General features: G+C 50.7%; 1 protein-coding gene across 1 annotated transcript in view; it reads right to left on the bottom strand.

Moving 5' to 3' along the window:
* The window catches only part of ASAP3 (ArfGAP with SH3 domain, ankyrin repeat and PH domain 3), a 46,956-nt gene extending 35,917 nt beyond the window's left edge, over positions 1 to 11,039 (bottom strand). Inside the window, 1 exon segment of the mRNA XM_045782182.2 lies at positions 10,757 to 11,039. Within this exon segment, the coding sequence (XP_045638138.2) occupies positions 10,757 to 10,885 (129 nt within the window). The 5' untranslated portion in view covers positions 10,886 to 11,039.
* Positions 11,040 to 16,636: the final 5,597 nt, after the last annotated feature.

Genomic DNA, 16,636 nt, shown 5'->3' with positions numbered 1-16,636 from the left:
TTCCTGCACGGCCGGAGCCCGTGACTGGCTGTGGTCCCCCTCAGCTGGGCCCCTGCAGATGTCTCCCCAGCCAGGGAAGCTGCTCAGCCTCCCCAGCTGCCCCTTGCAGGGTGGTGAGGAGCGGGGAGGAAGAGGGGTTGCAGGAAGGGAGCCGCACCCTCAACGTAAGCTGAGGCCTCTGCAAACCCCAAGTTTCCTGGCTGGGATTTTTCTCGGGAGACTGCTAGGCAGTGATGAGCTAAGACAGCAAGAACTCTGCCGGACCGATCGCCTTAGATTCCCGTCTGACTCCTGGCCCCAAGCCCTGAATTCCACCCAACTCTGCAGACAGCCTGGCCTGCCCTCTCTGGGTAGAGGAGCCAAGGGTCCCCCGCCTCCCGTTCTCTGGTTCCCTTATTGGCCTAGATGAATCCCCTCCCTGCGCCCAACTGGATATCCATCACTGACCCCATAAACCCCAGTCCTACCCAGCTTTGCAATTTCCTCAACATGCCAGGCTGTTGCCAGCCGCCAAGCTTTTGCTCATGCTGTTCCCGCTGCCTGGACGGTCCCTCCCCCATTCCACCTAGTAGACACTTAGCCTTCCGGGACTCTGCTTAGGTCACCACCTCCCTACCTCTACAGAACTGACACCTCCAGAACCCATCTCTCCTGCCTTTAGGCTTCCCTGTGCCCATCGGGGCATTCGTGGCCCTTAGGTACCACGCGTCTGACTTCCCACTGGGGCTGAAGACCCAAAGGGCGGGGATCGGCTCATTCGCCTTTGAATCCACAGCACCCAGCACAGCGCCCAGCACGTGAATAGCCACAAACGTTTGTGGAATGAATAACTGAATGGATGAATATTAGCAAGGCCCTATGTGAACACAGAAAAAGCAACAGGAGCTCCGGACTCCAGCTTTCACATCACACTGTGTTGAGGTCCAAATTCTCTTTCCGATAGTCTTAGCTGAGTGACCTGGAGCAAGTGACTTAGTTTCTCAGAGCCTCCATTTCTCCATCTGTCAAATGGGATAATAACAGCATCTATCTCACAGGCATTTCAGCCTGTAGCCCAGTGCCCTGCGTACAGGAAGGGGGCTGTAGCCTAACTCTCCTGCCCAGCAACCATCTTCTCTGTACACCCAGGCCCTGAGACCCACACCCCCCAGCTACCAGGGGAATCACCTGGAGCACTCCAAAAAGTAAGGATACCAGACCTATTAAATCAGAGTCAGGCATGACCTACGGAGTGAGAGGTCAAGCACTCCCAAGGGCTTTGAACAGCCAAGTCCAGATCCTGGCTTTGCCACTTACTGCTAGTAGAGTTTGTCAGATTGAGCAAACATAAACATAGGACATACAGTTATACTTGAATTTCAGATCATCAGTGAATAATTTTTTTAGGATAAATATGTCCCAGATATTGCATGGGCATCCTGGATATTATCTGGCGATCCTGTTTACTAAGCTGTTAGTCTCTCTGCGCCTTCACTTCCTTATGGATTACAGGGGTTAGAGTCGGGAAATGCTTACAGCACGGCCTGCTGTTTGCTGTTCCTATTTTTATTGCTTTTAAAGCCACCCAGATGACATGAAAGAACCTTGCAAACATGACACTAACTGAAAGAAACCAGACATGAAAGGCCACATATTGGAGGAGTCCACTGATATGAAATATTCAGAACAGGCAAATCCAGAGGGACGGAGAGTGGCCAGGGGCTGGGGGAGAGGCAGTGGGGAATGACTACGAAGGAGCACAGCATTTCTTTTTGGGGTGAGGAGATATTCTGGAGTAAGAGGTCGGTCTGGACAGAAAAGACCCTGGACCTGCATGCTTTAAAATGGTTAAAATGGTGAATTTTACTTTCATTTAAAATAATAATAATAAATAAATAAAATGGTGAATTTTATCTCAATTTTAAGAAATCTACCTAAAAGCAACCCCGGGGACTGTCACATGCAGTCAGGACAGACTCACGGAGGCCCTCAATAAACGTTTGATGAAGAAATGAGTGGTTGAGAGGCAGCAAAGGGCAGGGCTGAGGGAAGAAACTGCCTGGTCCAGAACTGGGCTCAACTCTTCACTCCTGGACACCCACACGGGACACAAGATTCCCCTTTTGGCTCTGGTGCCAGGACAGCCCAGATAATTTTAGCGATCACTCGTAATAATGGCTTCATTCCTGTTGCAATGATCTCGTTTCCTCTGTGTGGTTCCTGATCTTTTTAGCTATCCCACATCCAAGTGTAATTGTGTTTTTAGTAAAAGTGACTTTTAAAAAGTTAAGTATCTGCTATGTGCAAGAAATATGCTAGATGCTTTATATGTAATCCCCTTGAACGACCCCACAAGATAGTTATCATCGCCCATGATTTACAGATGGGGAAACTGAGAATCAGAAAGGTGAAGTCATGTGCCTGAGGTCACACAGCCAATAGGAATTCAAACCCAGGTTTGTCAGATGTCAGTCCCTGGACTCTCTCCTTAGACCTCAGCCTCCTCTCTGTAGGCTGTGGCTTGTCAATCAGCTCTCCACAGGCATAAGTCCTTCTCCTTTCCAGATGGGCGTCTTGTCTCGTCATCGCCATGCCCTCAGAACCTATCTTCCTGCCTTTGCACACAGCGGGTGTTCGGTAAGTTCGGCAACCTCACGTGGGCATGCCAAAGCTCACCACAATCGTTTTCACCCTGACTGCTCATCCCTCGCCTGGGGAACTTCTGAACTGCTCACGTGTCCGGGCCTCACCCCTGGGAGATTCTCATAAAGTCGGTCTGGGTGGAGCCTACAGCATTTGAAGTTCTTAAAAGCTCAGTCAAGGTCAAAAGCCAGCTGAGTTAGAGAACATTTAGCAGCTGTTCCGAGGTCAGCCTCCTGTACCCTCCACAGTAAGGCCCACTCACCGACCCCAGTGAGGCCCAGTCACAGTGCTCCCAGGACAGAGGGCGCCCAGGGCTCTGCCCCAGAGACTGGGGAACTCACTGTTCCTCCACGGGCCACACTGCCTCATGTGCTCTGGGCCCAGGCGCTAGGCCCATTGAAAGGATCTTCTGGCAGGGCACCTAGGTGGCTCAGCTGGTTGAGCGTCTGGCTCTTGGTTTCGGCTCAGGTCATGATCTCAGGGTCATGAGATCGAGCCCTGCGTTGGGCTCCATGCTCAGTGGGGAGTCTGCTTGAGGTTCCCTCTCTGTCCCTCCCCTGCTCGCTCACTCTCTCTTTCTCTCTCAAACAAATAAATAACAATTAAAAAAAAAAAAGGATCTTTTAGCAACAACGTCTGTCTGAGGACTAGACTACCAAACTGCCTTCGGGAAAAGCATTTCCCTTCTGCCATGCCCCGAAGTTCCAGTTTCTGTCCTCAAACCTGCTCCCACCTGGGAAAACCCTCTTGGTGCAGGTCCCCAGCCATCATCCCCTGTGTCTGCTCCCCATCTCAGGAGAACCTCTCATCGGCCCGCTCCTCGGATCAGTCCAGGCCAGTATAGAGGGGAAGCCAGCACTAGCCCTGCTCCTAACCTGTTCATCCACGACCGCCATGTTGCCACGCTCAAGGGTTGTGTCCGCCATTTTCTTATTTTTGCCTCTGGACATCTAGGCAGCGTCTGACTGAGCTGAGCATGGCTCCCTCCTCCAAACATTCCTCTCCTGGCTTCTGGGGCACTGTACTCTCTTGAATTCCCTCCTTCCCCACTGGCAGCTCCTTCTCAGCCTCCTTCCCCCCTTATTCTCTCAGCCCCGGAGCTCCCCAGAGCTTGGACCCGGGGCCCTCTTCATGCCTCTCCCTGGGCGATCTCATCCATTCCCTCAGCTTTAAACACCAGCTACTGTAATGTATGCACATGTGGTCCATGGACCGCCCGCATGAGCGTCTCCTGGGATGCTGGTTAAAATGCAGATTCCCAGGCAGCCCCCCTCCCTGCTGGCAAATTGGCCAAGGACATTTGCCACTTTTTGCCAGTCTGGCATCTGGATCTCCTTCCTCTCTCTGCGAAATTACTTGCGGCGTAAGTCTTGGCAGAGCTTGCCTCCTACAAAAGCTGACAAGACCAAATGCTTGCGGTTCCAGACCCCCTTGCAGCTAGGGTCCCGGTGTGGGCGTGAGGCTGGGCCAAGCAGGCACTCACTGCAGACTCCGAATCAGGAGCGGAGAGTGGAGGATCTTATGCTGGTGGGGACAGCAATGAGGGAGCCCAGTCTCCAAGGACGGCGGCAGTAACAAGCTGTGACATTTAGCCCCTGGCGGCAGTGTCCTCGCCAAACTGGCTCAGTGGAGTGACTCTGGCTGAGAGCCTGCCTGCTGCCTCACCCCAGCTCTCCAGCTTCCCAGAAATTCTGTGACCTACTGAATATTCCCTTTCAATGAACTCCTTTTTTGTGTGAAGCGGCTCAGGTTGGTTCCTGTTGTTTGCAGTGAGAGGCCTAAGCAAGATACAGCTGCTGAATTAGACTCTCTACAAGTGGTATCAGGTGATTCTTACCCAGACGCAAGTTTGAAACCCACTATCTCAACTCTGACAACTCTCCAATGTGTATCTCCAGCCCACTGCTTTCATCTCCAGACTCATATATCCGAAACAAACAAACACACTCAGATATCCGAACGCCTTCTTGACATCTTCACTTGGATGTCTCAAAGACCTATGAGATTGCACAAACAGGATTCCTGACTTTCCCCCAAACCTGTTTCTCTCCCAGATTTCCCCTTCCTAGGAAAGGGTAAATGGAACTCTTCCTTAGGAAGCTGGGGACCGTTCTTGACCACCCCCCACATGCACTCCATCAACAAGTCTTAACATTGCTATGTAAAATACTTCTAGAATCTGTCCACTTCTCTCCTCCACCAGTCACGGCCCTACCCACATTTCCATCATCTCTTCCATGAACGGCTGCAACAGCGTCCTTGGGTTTTCTCCTGCTCCCTCCAATCTGATCTCCACATGGCAGCTGATATGATCTTTCTAGAACAGAAATTGGATCATGCTGCTTGCCTGCAAAACAGATAAAATCCAAACCTGCTACCAGGGCCTACAAGCTTGAATATGATCTGGCCCCTGCCTGCCTTCCCAAACTCCTCTGGTCTTGCTCTTCCATCTGCTCATCACTACACTTCTGCCCCTCTGGCCTCCTTTCAGTATCAGATACTTTATGTTCTTTACTGCCCCAGGGCCTTTGCTTAAGCTGTTCCCTCGATCTGGAGCACCCTCACACCATTATTCTCTATTAATGCTTCTTTTTAGTTTTCTTCTTGTATTCGTTATCCAACCAATGTTTTCTGAGCACCTACTATGGTGTTATGGTAAATACCAGGGGTACAGTGGTGAGATTAGATTCTATTCTCATGGAAGTCAAAATCGAGTGAGAAATCAGATTTTAATAACATCATTATACAAATAAATACAAAGTATATCTATGATGTGTGCTGCAAAGGAGAGAGATATGGTGCTATTAGGGAGAACTGAGCTAGAATAAAAGCAGAGAGACAAGTTAAGAGGCCACTGTAGTGTGCCACGGGAGAGGTGATGGTGGTTTGGACCAGCGTCGGGATGTAGAGAAGAGGGCAGGCTGTGGAGATGTTTATAGAACAGGTGACCCTTGGTGATGAAGGATGCATGTGGAGGTACAAGGTTTCTGGCCAGTGTAACAGAATAGAGGGAGGAACCACTCACAGAGAAGGGGATACTGGAAGGGCCAGCCTGTGCAGGAAGTCATGAGTGTGGATTTGGACATGTTGAGAAGTGAAATAGCCAAGTGAGCAGCTGAACATGAGGGTCTGGGCTGGATATGCCAATGTGTGAGCGAGTCACTTAAAGATGAGAGAGGACCGAAGCCATGGGTGTGGATGGGATTGTCTGGGGAGGGGCTAGCATGCAAAGAAATGAGGACCCAGGACCAAAGCCCAAGGAAGGCCTTGACCAGGAGAATGAGCCTTCATGCCACTTATCACAACATGCAATTACTTACTTGTTTGTTAATCTGTTTACTAGTCTTCCCCAGAAGACTTGTAAGCACAACAGAGCAAGGCCTGTATTTCTTTTAATAAGCAATGTGTCCACCCGGCACGTAATATAGGGCCTGGCACTGAGCAGTCCCCAGGCACTATGCTGGCTGCTGTGCCCCTCAGCAGGACTGGCCTCATCCATTCCTTGGACAACATGACTGGGTTCACTGGTCCCCAGTGTCCAGCAAAAAACCCAGTGACGAATTGGCAGTCACGGCCTTCTAAGTCATGCTACACTCCATGTGTTTTGTTTTTTAAAGTAGGCTCCACGCCCAGCACAGAGCCCAACTCAGGGCCTGAACTCACCACCCTGAGATCAAGACCCAAGCTGGGATCAGGCGCCGGATGTCCGACCAACTGAGCCACCCAGGCGCGCCGAGCTCTCCATCTTTGTAATTCCACTGAACCTGTGCTTTCCAAACTGGGGTCCATCTACACCTGGACAACCAAGTAGGCAGAAAACAGGACGAGTACCGTGCCTCTTCCTGGATCTTAGATGGTGCATCGGGGGCAGGCACTTTCCCAGCTCTGTCCCTCTTCTCTGAGAAGCGTTCCGTCCCATAGCACAGGCCCCTGTAGCCACGCTTCCCCTGCCTAAGTCTAGCCTTCCGTGACCTCTGCTGATGAAACCAGAGGAGGAAAGCCATTTTCTAGAACACATCCAGAAGCAGCGCCAGGCCATCAACCTCTCCGCCAGGAACTGGGAAGTGGGACCCACGACCGGCTTGGTTACCTTCAGACACGAGACCAGTGAGGTCACAGGAATGTGGGGGCTGAAGCTGCCTATCTTCCCCAGAAGACTGTGTGATACCTTCCGGGGCCTGTGTGATGACAAGTGAGCAAAAGCACCGTTCAGATGTGCAGAAAGAAACAGAGGCAAGAGAGCCAGAATGATGAAGCAGCTGCCTTTGTTCCTGATGACTTCCCAGCCCAAGCGAGGCCCTGGCGCGGTCTCCTATTACTTGCCTCGCTCCAGTCCCACGAGGCCCCTCTAATTCCTTAAAACAAGTTTCCTTTCAACATAAACAGCTTGAGAGGGCTTGTGTTTCTTGCAAACACACAATCTCGAAGATTACATAATTCTTATTCTTTTTTGTAAAACAAATAAAGACACATGATGAAGCGGAATATAAAAGTCACAAGAGTATTAGCAACAAAATTCTTCCTAAAACAAGATTCAAAAAAAAAAAAAAAGCAAAAGCCACAAAGGAAAAGACAAATCTGACTCCAATAAAATATGAACTATGTAATATAAGACATGATACTAATCGAGGTAAACATCCTTCTAACCACCAGCCCCTTACGATTATGTGTTTTCTTTGAAGACATTCATTGGGAAGCACACATATTTCCACAGCTATTACCTCCGGGGAGAGTATAAGGCTCGTGAGGCACGATGAGAGGTGACTTTTGCCTTTTCTGCTATGTTTTTATATGTTTTAATTATAAATGATGTCTTTATAATACTATACGCTAACTATATTGGAATTAAAATTTAAAACTTAATAAAAAATTATCATGTCCTGTGTGCAATTAAAACTACATTAACCTTCCAATAGATATATGAGACACAAGCCTCGGGAGATCTCCTATTTGTGGAAGACTGCTTTATCTAAGATCTAGCAGGAGATCGAAGTTCACCAGTAGTTTGAGATGCGCACTATAGCATGAATTTTCAGCACTGGTCAAAATGGCTTACGTGGCTCCTGAATATGCTCTCTTCCTACCAGTGTCCAAATTCACTCACTTACCCTCTCTACTGGATGATGGAGGTCTTCCATTTTTCAAGACCCAGCTGGAAGTCACCTCCTCCAGGAAGCTCTCCCTGACTGCACCAGTCCTCACTGTTCTCTCACTCCCCCACCCTACTGGCCTCTTATGGCACCTTTCTATACTTTTTTCTAGGCACTCAGGACAGACTCCTGTGATTCCTACTTATCTCCTTAAGATAGGCCACATCTCCCCAGCCAGCCAGCAACCCAGAGCAGCATCTCCATGTCCTTGGTGCCTAGCCCAGAGATGGCACGAACCGGATAGGGAATACACTTAGAGTCGGACAGACCCACTATGTGACATTAGGTGACTGCCTTAACCTTCTTGGGCCCATTTCCCCCTGAGCTCTTGTGAATAAAAGTGAGATGATGACTGTAAAGGGGCCCAGTACAGGAAAGAGGTGGTTGACAGAATGATTATTTGTCTTAATATTCCCTCACATTTGTATAGTGTTTCACAACTAAAAACAAAAAACTTACCAACCTAGAGAGGAAAGCAAGGAGTGATTACTAGACCCATTTTAAGGGTGGAATAACTGAGGTTCAGAGAGGTTACATAGAGAGAACAGACATTTGGACTTCAGAAGGAAACAGAATAGGATCAGGGGTTAGAATATTTGGGTGGCAATGCCAATTCTTCTATTACCCAGAAGGAGGAGCTTGGACAAGTCTCTTGTACTCTCTGGACATCAGTTTCCCCAACTTAAATGAGAGTTCCTAGGCGATCTCTATCTTAAAGTGTTGCTCAATGCTGACATTCTAGTTTTCAGTGGCCTGCCCAGGGTCCTTCCTAGTAGGACTGCAAAAAAGGGCTGCAAGTCCCAGGACAGAGTCTCTAGTTACTCCCGGGAAACCAGCAGAGACAGGAAGACTTGCTTTAAGAATCTGTCGCATTTTAGTTCAGCCAAATGGAGCTTCAAGCCTGGGGGTGGGTTAGTCATGTCCAGAATGGGGGTAGGGGTGGAGTGGGGGAGCTGGGGGGTGGGCGGATGTCAGCATCAACCTACATGTAAATACAAACATGAATGCAAAATCAAACAGGAAACCTCAGGAAAGTCCAATCCAAAGGTCAGATTCTAACTTTTCGGACACTGAAATGCTGAAGAGAAAAGCTGTGTTTGGGTGCCACAGGCTTTCTGCTGCAAAAACAAACCAAAAAACAAACCCTCACGTGCACCAAATCAAAGTCCTGAAGGCAAAAGAGGCTGGATTTTTGTCTGGCCTGAACGGGGGCAAAGCTGAGCCCTGACCAGAGTCTACGACAGCCTCCAGACCCGTTCCAAGGGCTCCCCCTGCTACCTCCCCCCACTCGTTCCCCAGCACACGCAAGTGCTAACACACACCAGCCAGGCAAGGCCAGATGCACAGGCATAAATGGGCATTTCTGTCCCTGGAGAAAGGTTCGTAGTACGGTCCCTTCTCCTGCTCCTGCTCTGATTTAACATTTTAATGAACAACCCAGAGAGGAGGGTGAACCGTGAAAGCCCGAAGGATGCCAGTGGCACTGAGCTCTTCCAGGTCACGAAATGTGAGGCTATGAAGACAAACCTCAGGAAGCACGCTCCCGTCAAGACAGTTTCCCTGGGAACCTCCCAGAAACACAGAATCCACATTCATAGGCGGTGGACTCCCAGTTACTGGTTCTGCCCAAGGAAAGAAGCCAAAAGGTCACTGGCTGCTTCTTATTTTAATGAAAGCCTGTAACCCTACTATGTGGAATGCACTAGGCTAGGCTCTGCGAGAGAGATGAGGACAAGAGCCCCGGTCTCTGTCTAAAAAGGTCCATCAATGAACCTGATAATCATTCCATTTATCAAGATGCATGCTTTACTCACACTGACTCATGTAATACCATAGTCCTGTGAGGTAAACATTATTATCCCATTTTATAGATGCCAAAAATGAGGCGCAAACAGATCAGGCCACATACCCAAGCTCACGCAGCTGGCAAACAGCAGGGCCAGAATTTGAACACAGCTCTGCCTCTCGCAAAGTCAATGCTCTTTCCACAATCCTCTGTCACCCCCACCGAGAGATGCACAGACTCTGGAATGGGGGTTCAGCCTGCCGGGGAGAAGAGGAGAAGGAGATACTCCTCAAGACACTGGCCCAGGGTATTATGAACTATTGAGCTTTGTATCTGCCATACAGTAGGCGCTCAATACGCTTCTGGTGAAGGATGGAAGATGAGAGCTTCTGCTAAAGTCCCAGATGCCACCCAGTTCGGGGCGCCCTCTGAAAGGGGGATGCACATCCACATTATTCTCCCTCGGCCCAAAGCCGCAGGGGGTCTGCCCTGGAACAGCCCCGCAGAGGAGGCCGGGGAGAGCGCAGCAGGTCGGGAGAAGAGGAATGAACTCCAGTACGCACGGGAATGGGGTGGGGCAGCCTGCAAGGGCGAAAGAAAAGGCCGGGGACGCGTTGCTGGGAAAGACAAAGAGAAAAGGGGAGGGGAGGGGAGACTACAAACTTGCCAACAGCCTGGCCAAGGTGAACCCCGGCTCCTGGCGCCTTCTCATTCGCATTCATTCCACAAGCGCCGGCCAAATCTCAGAACCAGCAGCCAGGGGGAGGGGGCCTCCCTGCAGCCGGGGAGAAGTAAGTTCAGGACTGAGGCGGGAAGGCCTGTGTTCCAGGACGGGAGTGACTTGGGGAGCAAACTTGTGGGGCTCCGAAGATGAAAACCCAAACAGAAGCAGTGAAGCACTGAACAAACACGCATGCGACGGGGCAGGTCAACAAGAGCACTGGGGTTATGACCCCGACCTGGGAAGTCTGTCAGCGAGATGACCTCAAGGCCCCCCGCACAAAAAGTCCCTCGGGCCCCCCCCCCCGGACTCGACAGTGAGGGCACCGATGTTTGAGATGCACTCGTTTCTCACAGATCTAGAGAGGGGTCAGGTTTCTGGGGCGCGGTAAGGGCCAACGCAGCTCCGGTCACGCCCGTGAAGGTCAAGGAGAGGCCCTGCCGGGACCCCCGACCCCTCCCGCCTCGGCCCCCTCACCTCCTCCCGCGCCAGTGCCGCCCCCCGGCACCGGGGCATCTTGGCGGCAAAGGCGGCGGCCCCGGCCGGGGAGCTGAGGTCGTCCGCAGTGACGGCCAGGAACTCGGCGACGCTGAGCTGCTCGGGCATGGCGGGCGCGGGGCGGGGGCGCCGGGACTGCCAGAGCGGGGCGCGGGGGGCGCTCGCTGCAACTAGCTGGGCCGGCCTCACAGCCCGCCGCGAGCGCCGTCGGGGCCTCCGCACGCCCCGCCCCCTTCTCGCCGCCCCGCCCCCGACCGCCTTCGCCCGGCACTGCCGCGTCCCCTCGCGTCCTGGGAGCCCAGAGCTTCCCCACTCCGCCAGCCTTTAGGCTCCGCCCCTGGCCTTCCAGCCTCTTCCCCCCACCCCCTTAGCTTGGACAACCCGGCCGAGGCCCCTCGCCGGGCTCCCCAGCCCCACCCCCAGGCCTCCCAGCCCGAGAGCTCCGCCCCTGACTCGCTGCCCCGCCCCCGGCCCCCCGGCCCGGCTCCTCGGCCCCGCCCCCAGGCTGCGGAGCCCAGGAGCTCCGCCTCTCGCCCGGCTCCTCAGCCCCGCCCCTAGGCCTCCCAGCCCCTGAGAGCTCCGCCCCTGACTCGCTGCCCCGCCCCCGGCCCCTAGCCCGGCTCCTCGGCCCCGCCCCCAGCCCGCCCAGCCCCTGAGAACTCTGTCCTGACTCTGCACCTCCCGGGCCTCGCTAGAAGTTCTTCTGCAGCATCTCCCTCTCGGCCCCTCCACGGCCACGCCCCCTTTTAATCCCTCTCCGGGGCCTCCCAAATTTGCTTCCCTCCCACCGCGCGCGTGCCGCATCCCGGCGCCCTTCCTGCAGGCGCCTTGTCTCTTACGGATTCGCTCCCAGCCCCCGTGACCTCGCCCCTTCAGCCTCACCCCGGCTCCGGCCTCCATCTCTCCACCAAGCCCACCTGTTCTCGGCCCCCCTTTCCGCTCCCAACTGCACCACTCCCTTACTCCGCACACCCAGCTCTCGGCCTCGGCTCTGTCGCCCACCCGCCATTTGGCTTCGGCCCCTGCGGGGTCTATGTGGCTCAGTGCCCTTGGGTAGCTGTGTGATCTGGGGGAAAGTACATTCCTTCTTGGAACTTCAGTTTCCTTCTCTGCAAAGTGAGAAGTCTGATGCCCACTAAATTGCGATTTTGCGAGGAAAGAACCTAACACGTGCGTGTACAGAATAAGCGCTGAGCCACCTGCTCCACCTTGCCGACCATCTCACCGTGCTCTCATTCTTCTTGGGCTCAGCATGGTGCCTGTCACGCCTGAACCCTGCTCCCCATCCGTATGGGGCTGAAGACTGCCGCTCTGCCCCATTATTAACCCTTGCCTCTTGGCAACCACTTATATCCTTGGGTGGATGAGGAACGGGGTTCAGTATAGAAATCCACTTAGGTTTTGATCTGGAGCCTGAAGTCCTATGGAAAGGATTTCTTCAGGTAAAAAAATCAGGGAAGCACAGCGATGAAGAATAGTGGGTTTGGAATTTGATAGATCTGAGTTCCAATCCTGCTTGCTGCTGTTGACCAGCTGTGTGCAGCTGAGCAAATTGCTTGCTTCTCTAAACTTGAATTTTCTTTCTTTTTTTTTTTTTTTTTTGAGTGGGAGAAAAAGGCAGGGGGAGGGGCAGAGGGAGAGAGAGAATCTTAAGCGGACTCCACGCCCAGCGCCGAACCCAACCGGGCTGATCTCACAACCCTGAGATCATGACCTGAGGCAAAATCAAGAGTCCCAGGCTCCCCCAAACCTAATTTTCTACTCTTAAAGTGGCCTAATAGTAATCTTCTCCATAAGGTGATTGAGAGTATTACATACTTTACATAGGGAAAAAAAAAACCCACTAAAAATATACACACAAAGGTATTACCTGCTGAGAACATTATGAGCAATTTTTTTCTTTCAGCTGATCTGTATATCCTAACTTCTCTGTAAGAAGCATATACTACTTGTGTAATGGAATTAAAAGTTGAAAAACTGTGTACAGTCAGGTGGAGGAGACAGAACAAATATTCTGTGAAATACAACTCAGTCACCCTTCAACCCACTCCAGTCTGTTTTCAGCAGGAATCCCTCCAGTGTTATTTCAAGGTCAGCTAGGATCTCTCTCTTAAAATGCAACAGGCACTTTTCTTGCTTGACTTCTAGGAGCATTTTGCACTGTTAACCACTCCCTCCTTCTTGAAACGCTCTTTCCTTTGAATTCGGCGACAATTATTTTCCTTGGTGGTCTTCCTCTCTCTCTGGCTGCTCCCCCCGGCCCTTTCTCAGATGTTCTTCTTCTGCATGTATCTTAAATGCTGAAATCATTGGGAGCTCTCTGCTAGACCCTTTGCTCTTCTCACTCTGCCCAGGCTTCTGGACACTTTCATCCATCCCCATCACCTTCCTTCACACCATTAATGTCGATGCTTTCTGTGTTAGTTTCCTATTGGGGCTGTAACAGATTATTGCGAACTTGGTGGGTTCAAACAACACACATTTATTCTCTTACAGTTCTGGAGGTCAGAAGTCTGAAATGAGTTTCACTGCACGGAAATCAAAGTACCAGCAAGGCTGCACTCCCTCTGGAGGCACGTAGGTGGGCATATCCATTTCCTTACCTTTCCCAGCTTCTAGAATTGCATTTACATTCTTTGGCTTATAGTCAACTTCCTCCATCTTCAAGGGCATCTTGCTTCTGTGTCATATCATATTGCTTTCATTTCTGCGGTCAAATCTCCCTCAGTCTCCATTTTATAAGCACATTTGTGATTACATTTAGAAGCCGCCCAGATAATCCACAATAATTTCCCTATCTCAGGATCTTTAAATTAATCACATCTGCAAAACTCCTTTTTGTATATGAGATATTTATAGGTTCCAGGTATTAGGACCTGCATATCTTTGGGGCCATTATTGAGCCTAGCATATCTTCCAAGGCTCTAGCTCCAGCTCGGACCCTTCTCTGGCTTACGATGTATGTATCCAACGGCCCATGGGATGGTTTCACATGCTTATCTCACAGACAGACCTCTCAAACTCTACATTGTCTAAAACTGAATTCACCATCTTGTACCCTGCCCCCGGCCCTGGCTCCTTCTCTGTCCCTGTCTTGGTGAAAGGTACCATCACGTACCCCCTTGGTATCCTCCTCTCCATCTCCTTCCACCAACCTCCACTCAATCAAGTTTTATCACTATCTCCTGAGGTCTCACCAGTATGGCCACCTTCTTCTCCAGGCCAACCCCATCCAGGCCAAGCCACCTCTCACCTCCTCACAGGTCTCCCTGCCCCCAGTCTTGCATGTCTGATCTGATACTGCCCTGCTTAGAGCTCTTCAATGGTCCGTGTTGCTCTCTGGGTGAAAGATGAAACTTTTTTTTCATGGCTAGTTGGTCCTGCATGATCTTGTTCCTCCTGCCATTTACAGCCTTATCTCTCACCCCAACCCCTATCCCTGACATCATCTGAGCCCTCTCGCTATACTGCCTGCTGCCTGTAATACTCCCCCACCTCCTTTCAGCTGCCCAAATTCAATGTCATTTGCTTCAGGAAACCTTCCCCAGTGTCCTAGCGATTCGCGTCGGACCCGGTATGCCCTGCTACAGCTCTTCTCACTCTGCCCTGGAATCACCTGCGTGCTGATCTGGGTTTCTGGCCCACGTATTTATTTACTGAGCGCTTACTCTGTACCAGTCACAATGCCAAGGGCTGTACAAGCAGTGGTTTGCTCAATACCTCCACCAACCCAGTGAGGCAGGTAACATTATTCTTGCCATCTCTGTGTGATAGGTGGGAAAACTAAAGCTTAGAGAGGTTAATTAGTATACAATCAGAATGAACAAGCAATAGAACCCAGATTCCAACTCAGGTCTGCATGACTCAGAAGCCTGTTTTTGTTTGGTTTTATTGTTAATTACCAAGCTATGCTACCTAACTTGAAAATATTGCCTCTTGCAAATTAAGTACATGTTAATGTTCCATATATTCTCTCCTATAATTAAAGCATGCCACCCACCAGAGGCAGAACACTGTCATACTATCTCGCAGGCTAACAAATTCCTTACTATCTTGTAAAGCAACTACTTCAAGGTCGGATCTTTTATCAAATGCTCAAACTGAGAGACGCATGCTACTATGGTGGGCCCCTTGCTGAAGCTTAAGGTTTATTTCAAGATTTGGGGGAGAACATTAAATAACAAATGGTAAGTAAATTACAGTATTTTGGGGGAAATAAGATAAACTTGGGGCTCTATCAGCATCGGTTACTAAATTTGGGAGAATTTTCAGAGAAAACAATTGCTTTCAAGGAAATTTCCAGGTGCTTCAAGTTATTTCCCCAGACCACCCTACAAAACCGTTCACGCTTTACTAGGGCTCTTTCCAGGGAAGACTTTGAGACACACGACTTATAAAATAGCTGTTTCTAGGTCCCCGGACCAATCTGTACAAATCTGACTCCCAGAAATTTACTTATTCACTCAACAAACATTCACCAGGCAGCTCCAGGGATATTCCTGAGAGGCAAAGGAGCAGTGGGGAAGGTGTGGATACAGAGATTGGCACGATACCGGGAGGTTCTCAAGGAACTTGTACTCGGATAATCACAAGATGCAGATTGTAATGCCCTTGAAGAGATGCTATGGGAATGGGGGGTGGGGAGGAGAAAAGAGAGCCCTTTCGGTGTGTGGCTCAGGGAAGCTGAGGAGGCTTCAGAGAAGAAAGGACATCTGAGCTCAGCCCTAAAGGATTTGAGGGAGCTGGGGACAGAATGAGCCAAGGCAGGGAAGAAAGACGATACAGAAAATCCGCTCCCGTCAGCACAGGCACATGCCCCAACAGCTCTTGTAATAAAGAAACTCCTCTTGCCCTCACTTCTCCCTCCAGCTACTGCCCCATTTCTCTGCTCCCCTTTGCGGCTGGAGTCATTGAAAGTCACTGCTGTCTTCCCGGTATCCAATTCCACTCCTCCAATATTTTTCTTTTCAGTAAAATAACCCTTTGCTTTTATTGAAGTATTATGTGAAAATTTCCCTAAGTTTCCAGGCTTGGGGAAATCTTTAAGTCATTGATAGGTGTTTGATATCCTGTTGTGCCCAAGATTATGTTTATATTGGAGCAAAATAGAGAAGAAAAGGGATGCCTGGGTGGCTCAGTCACTTAAGCATCTGCCTTCGGCTCAGGTCCTGATCTCAGGGTCCTGGGATCGAGTCCCGCATCGGCTCCTTGCTCAACGGGGAGCCTGCTTCTCCCTTGCCTGCTGCTCCCCCTGCTTGTGCTCTTTCTCTCTCTCTGACAAATAAATGAATAAAATCTTTAAAAAACACAAGTGTAATAAAAAAATTAGAGGAGAAAAATGTAAGGATCCCTGTGTTTGATGTACTAATGCTGATGCCCTCTTTCAGTGTCACAACTTTCTCTCTCTCTCTCTTTTTTTTAAGATTTCATTTATTTATTTGAGAGACAGGCGCGCGAGCACAAGAGCAGGGTGGAGAGGGAGAGAGAATCGGAAGCAGGCTTCCTAGTGAGTGCAGAGCCCAAAGACTGGGGGGTGGGGCTGGATCCCACTACTGTGAGATCTTGACCTGAGCCAAAACCGAGAGTCGGAAATTCAACTGATGAGCCACCCAGGCGCCCCAGGGTCATCGTAAGATAGCTTCTCGTCATTTCTGCCTGCGTTCAGTAGTACTGAGTCAGGAACAGCTGCTCGGACATCATTCACTGACATCATTGGACTATTGCGCTTGATTTGGGATCCCAGGCAAATTGCGTCTGTCAAGAGGAGAACCCAGGATGTTGCTGGAATTGAGTGCTGGGGAGGGTGAAAAACGAGCTCAGAGAGACCTGGAAGCATGGTCCATGAGGCCCCCGGGGACA

This window comes from Ursus americanus, chromosome 33 (genome assembly GCF_024610735.1).
Source record: "Ursus americanus isolate L20-20 chromosome 33, mUrsAme1.1.p, whole genome shotgun sequence".
In the NCBI taxonomy this organism is placed as follows: Eukaryota; Metazoa; Chordata; class Mammalia; order Carnivora; family Ursidae; genus Ursus; species Ursus americanus.
The sequence above is the reverse complement of the archived record's forward strand: the minus strand, read 5'-3'. Positions and strand labels throughout refer to the sequence as shown.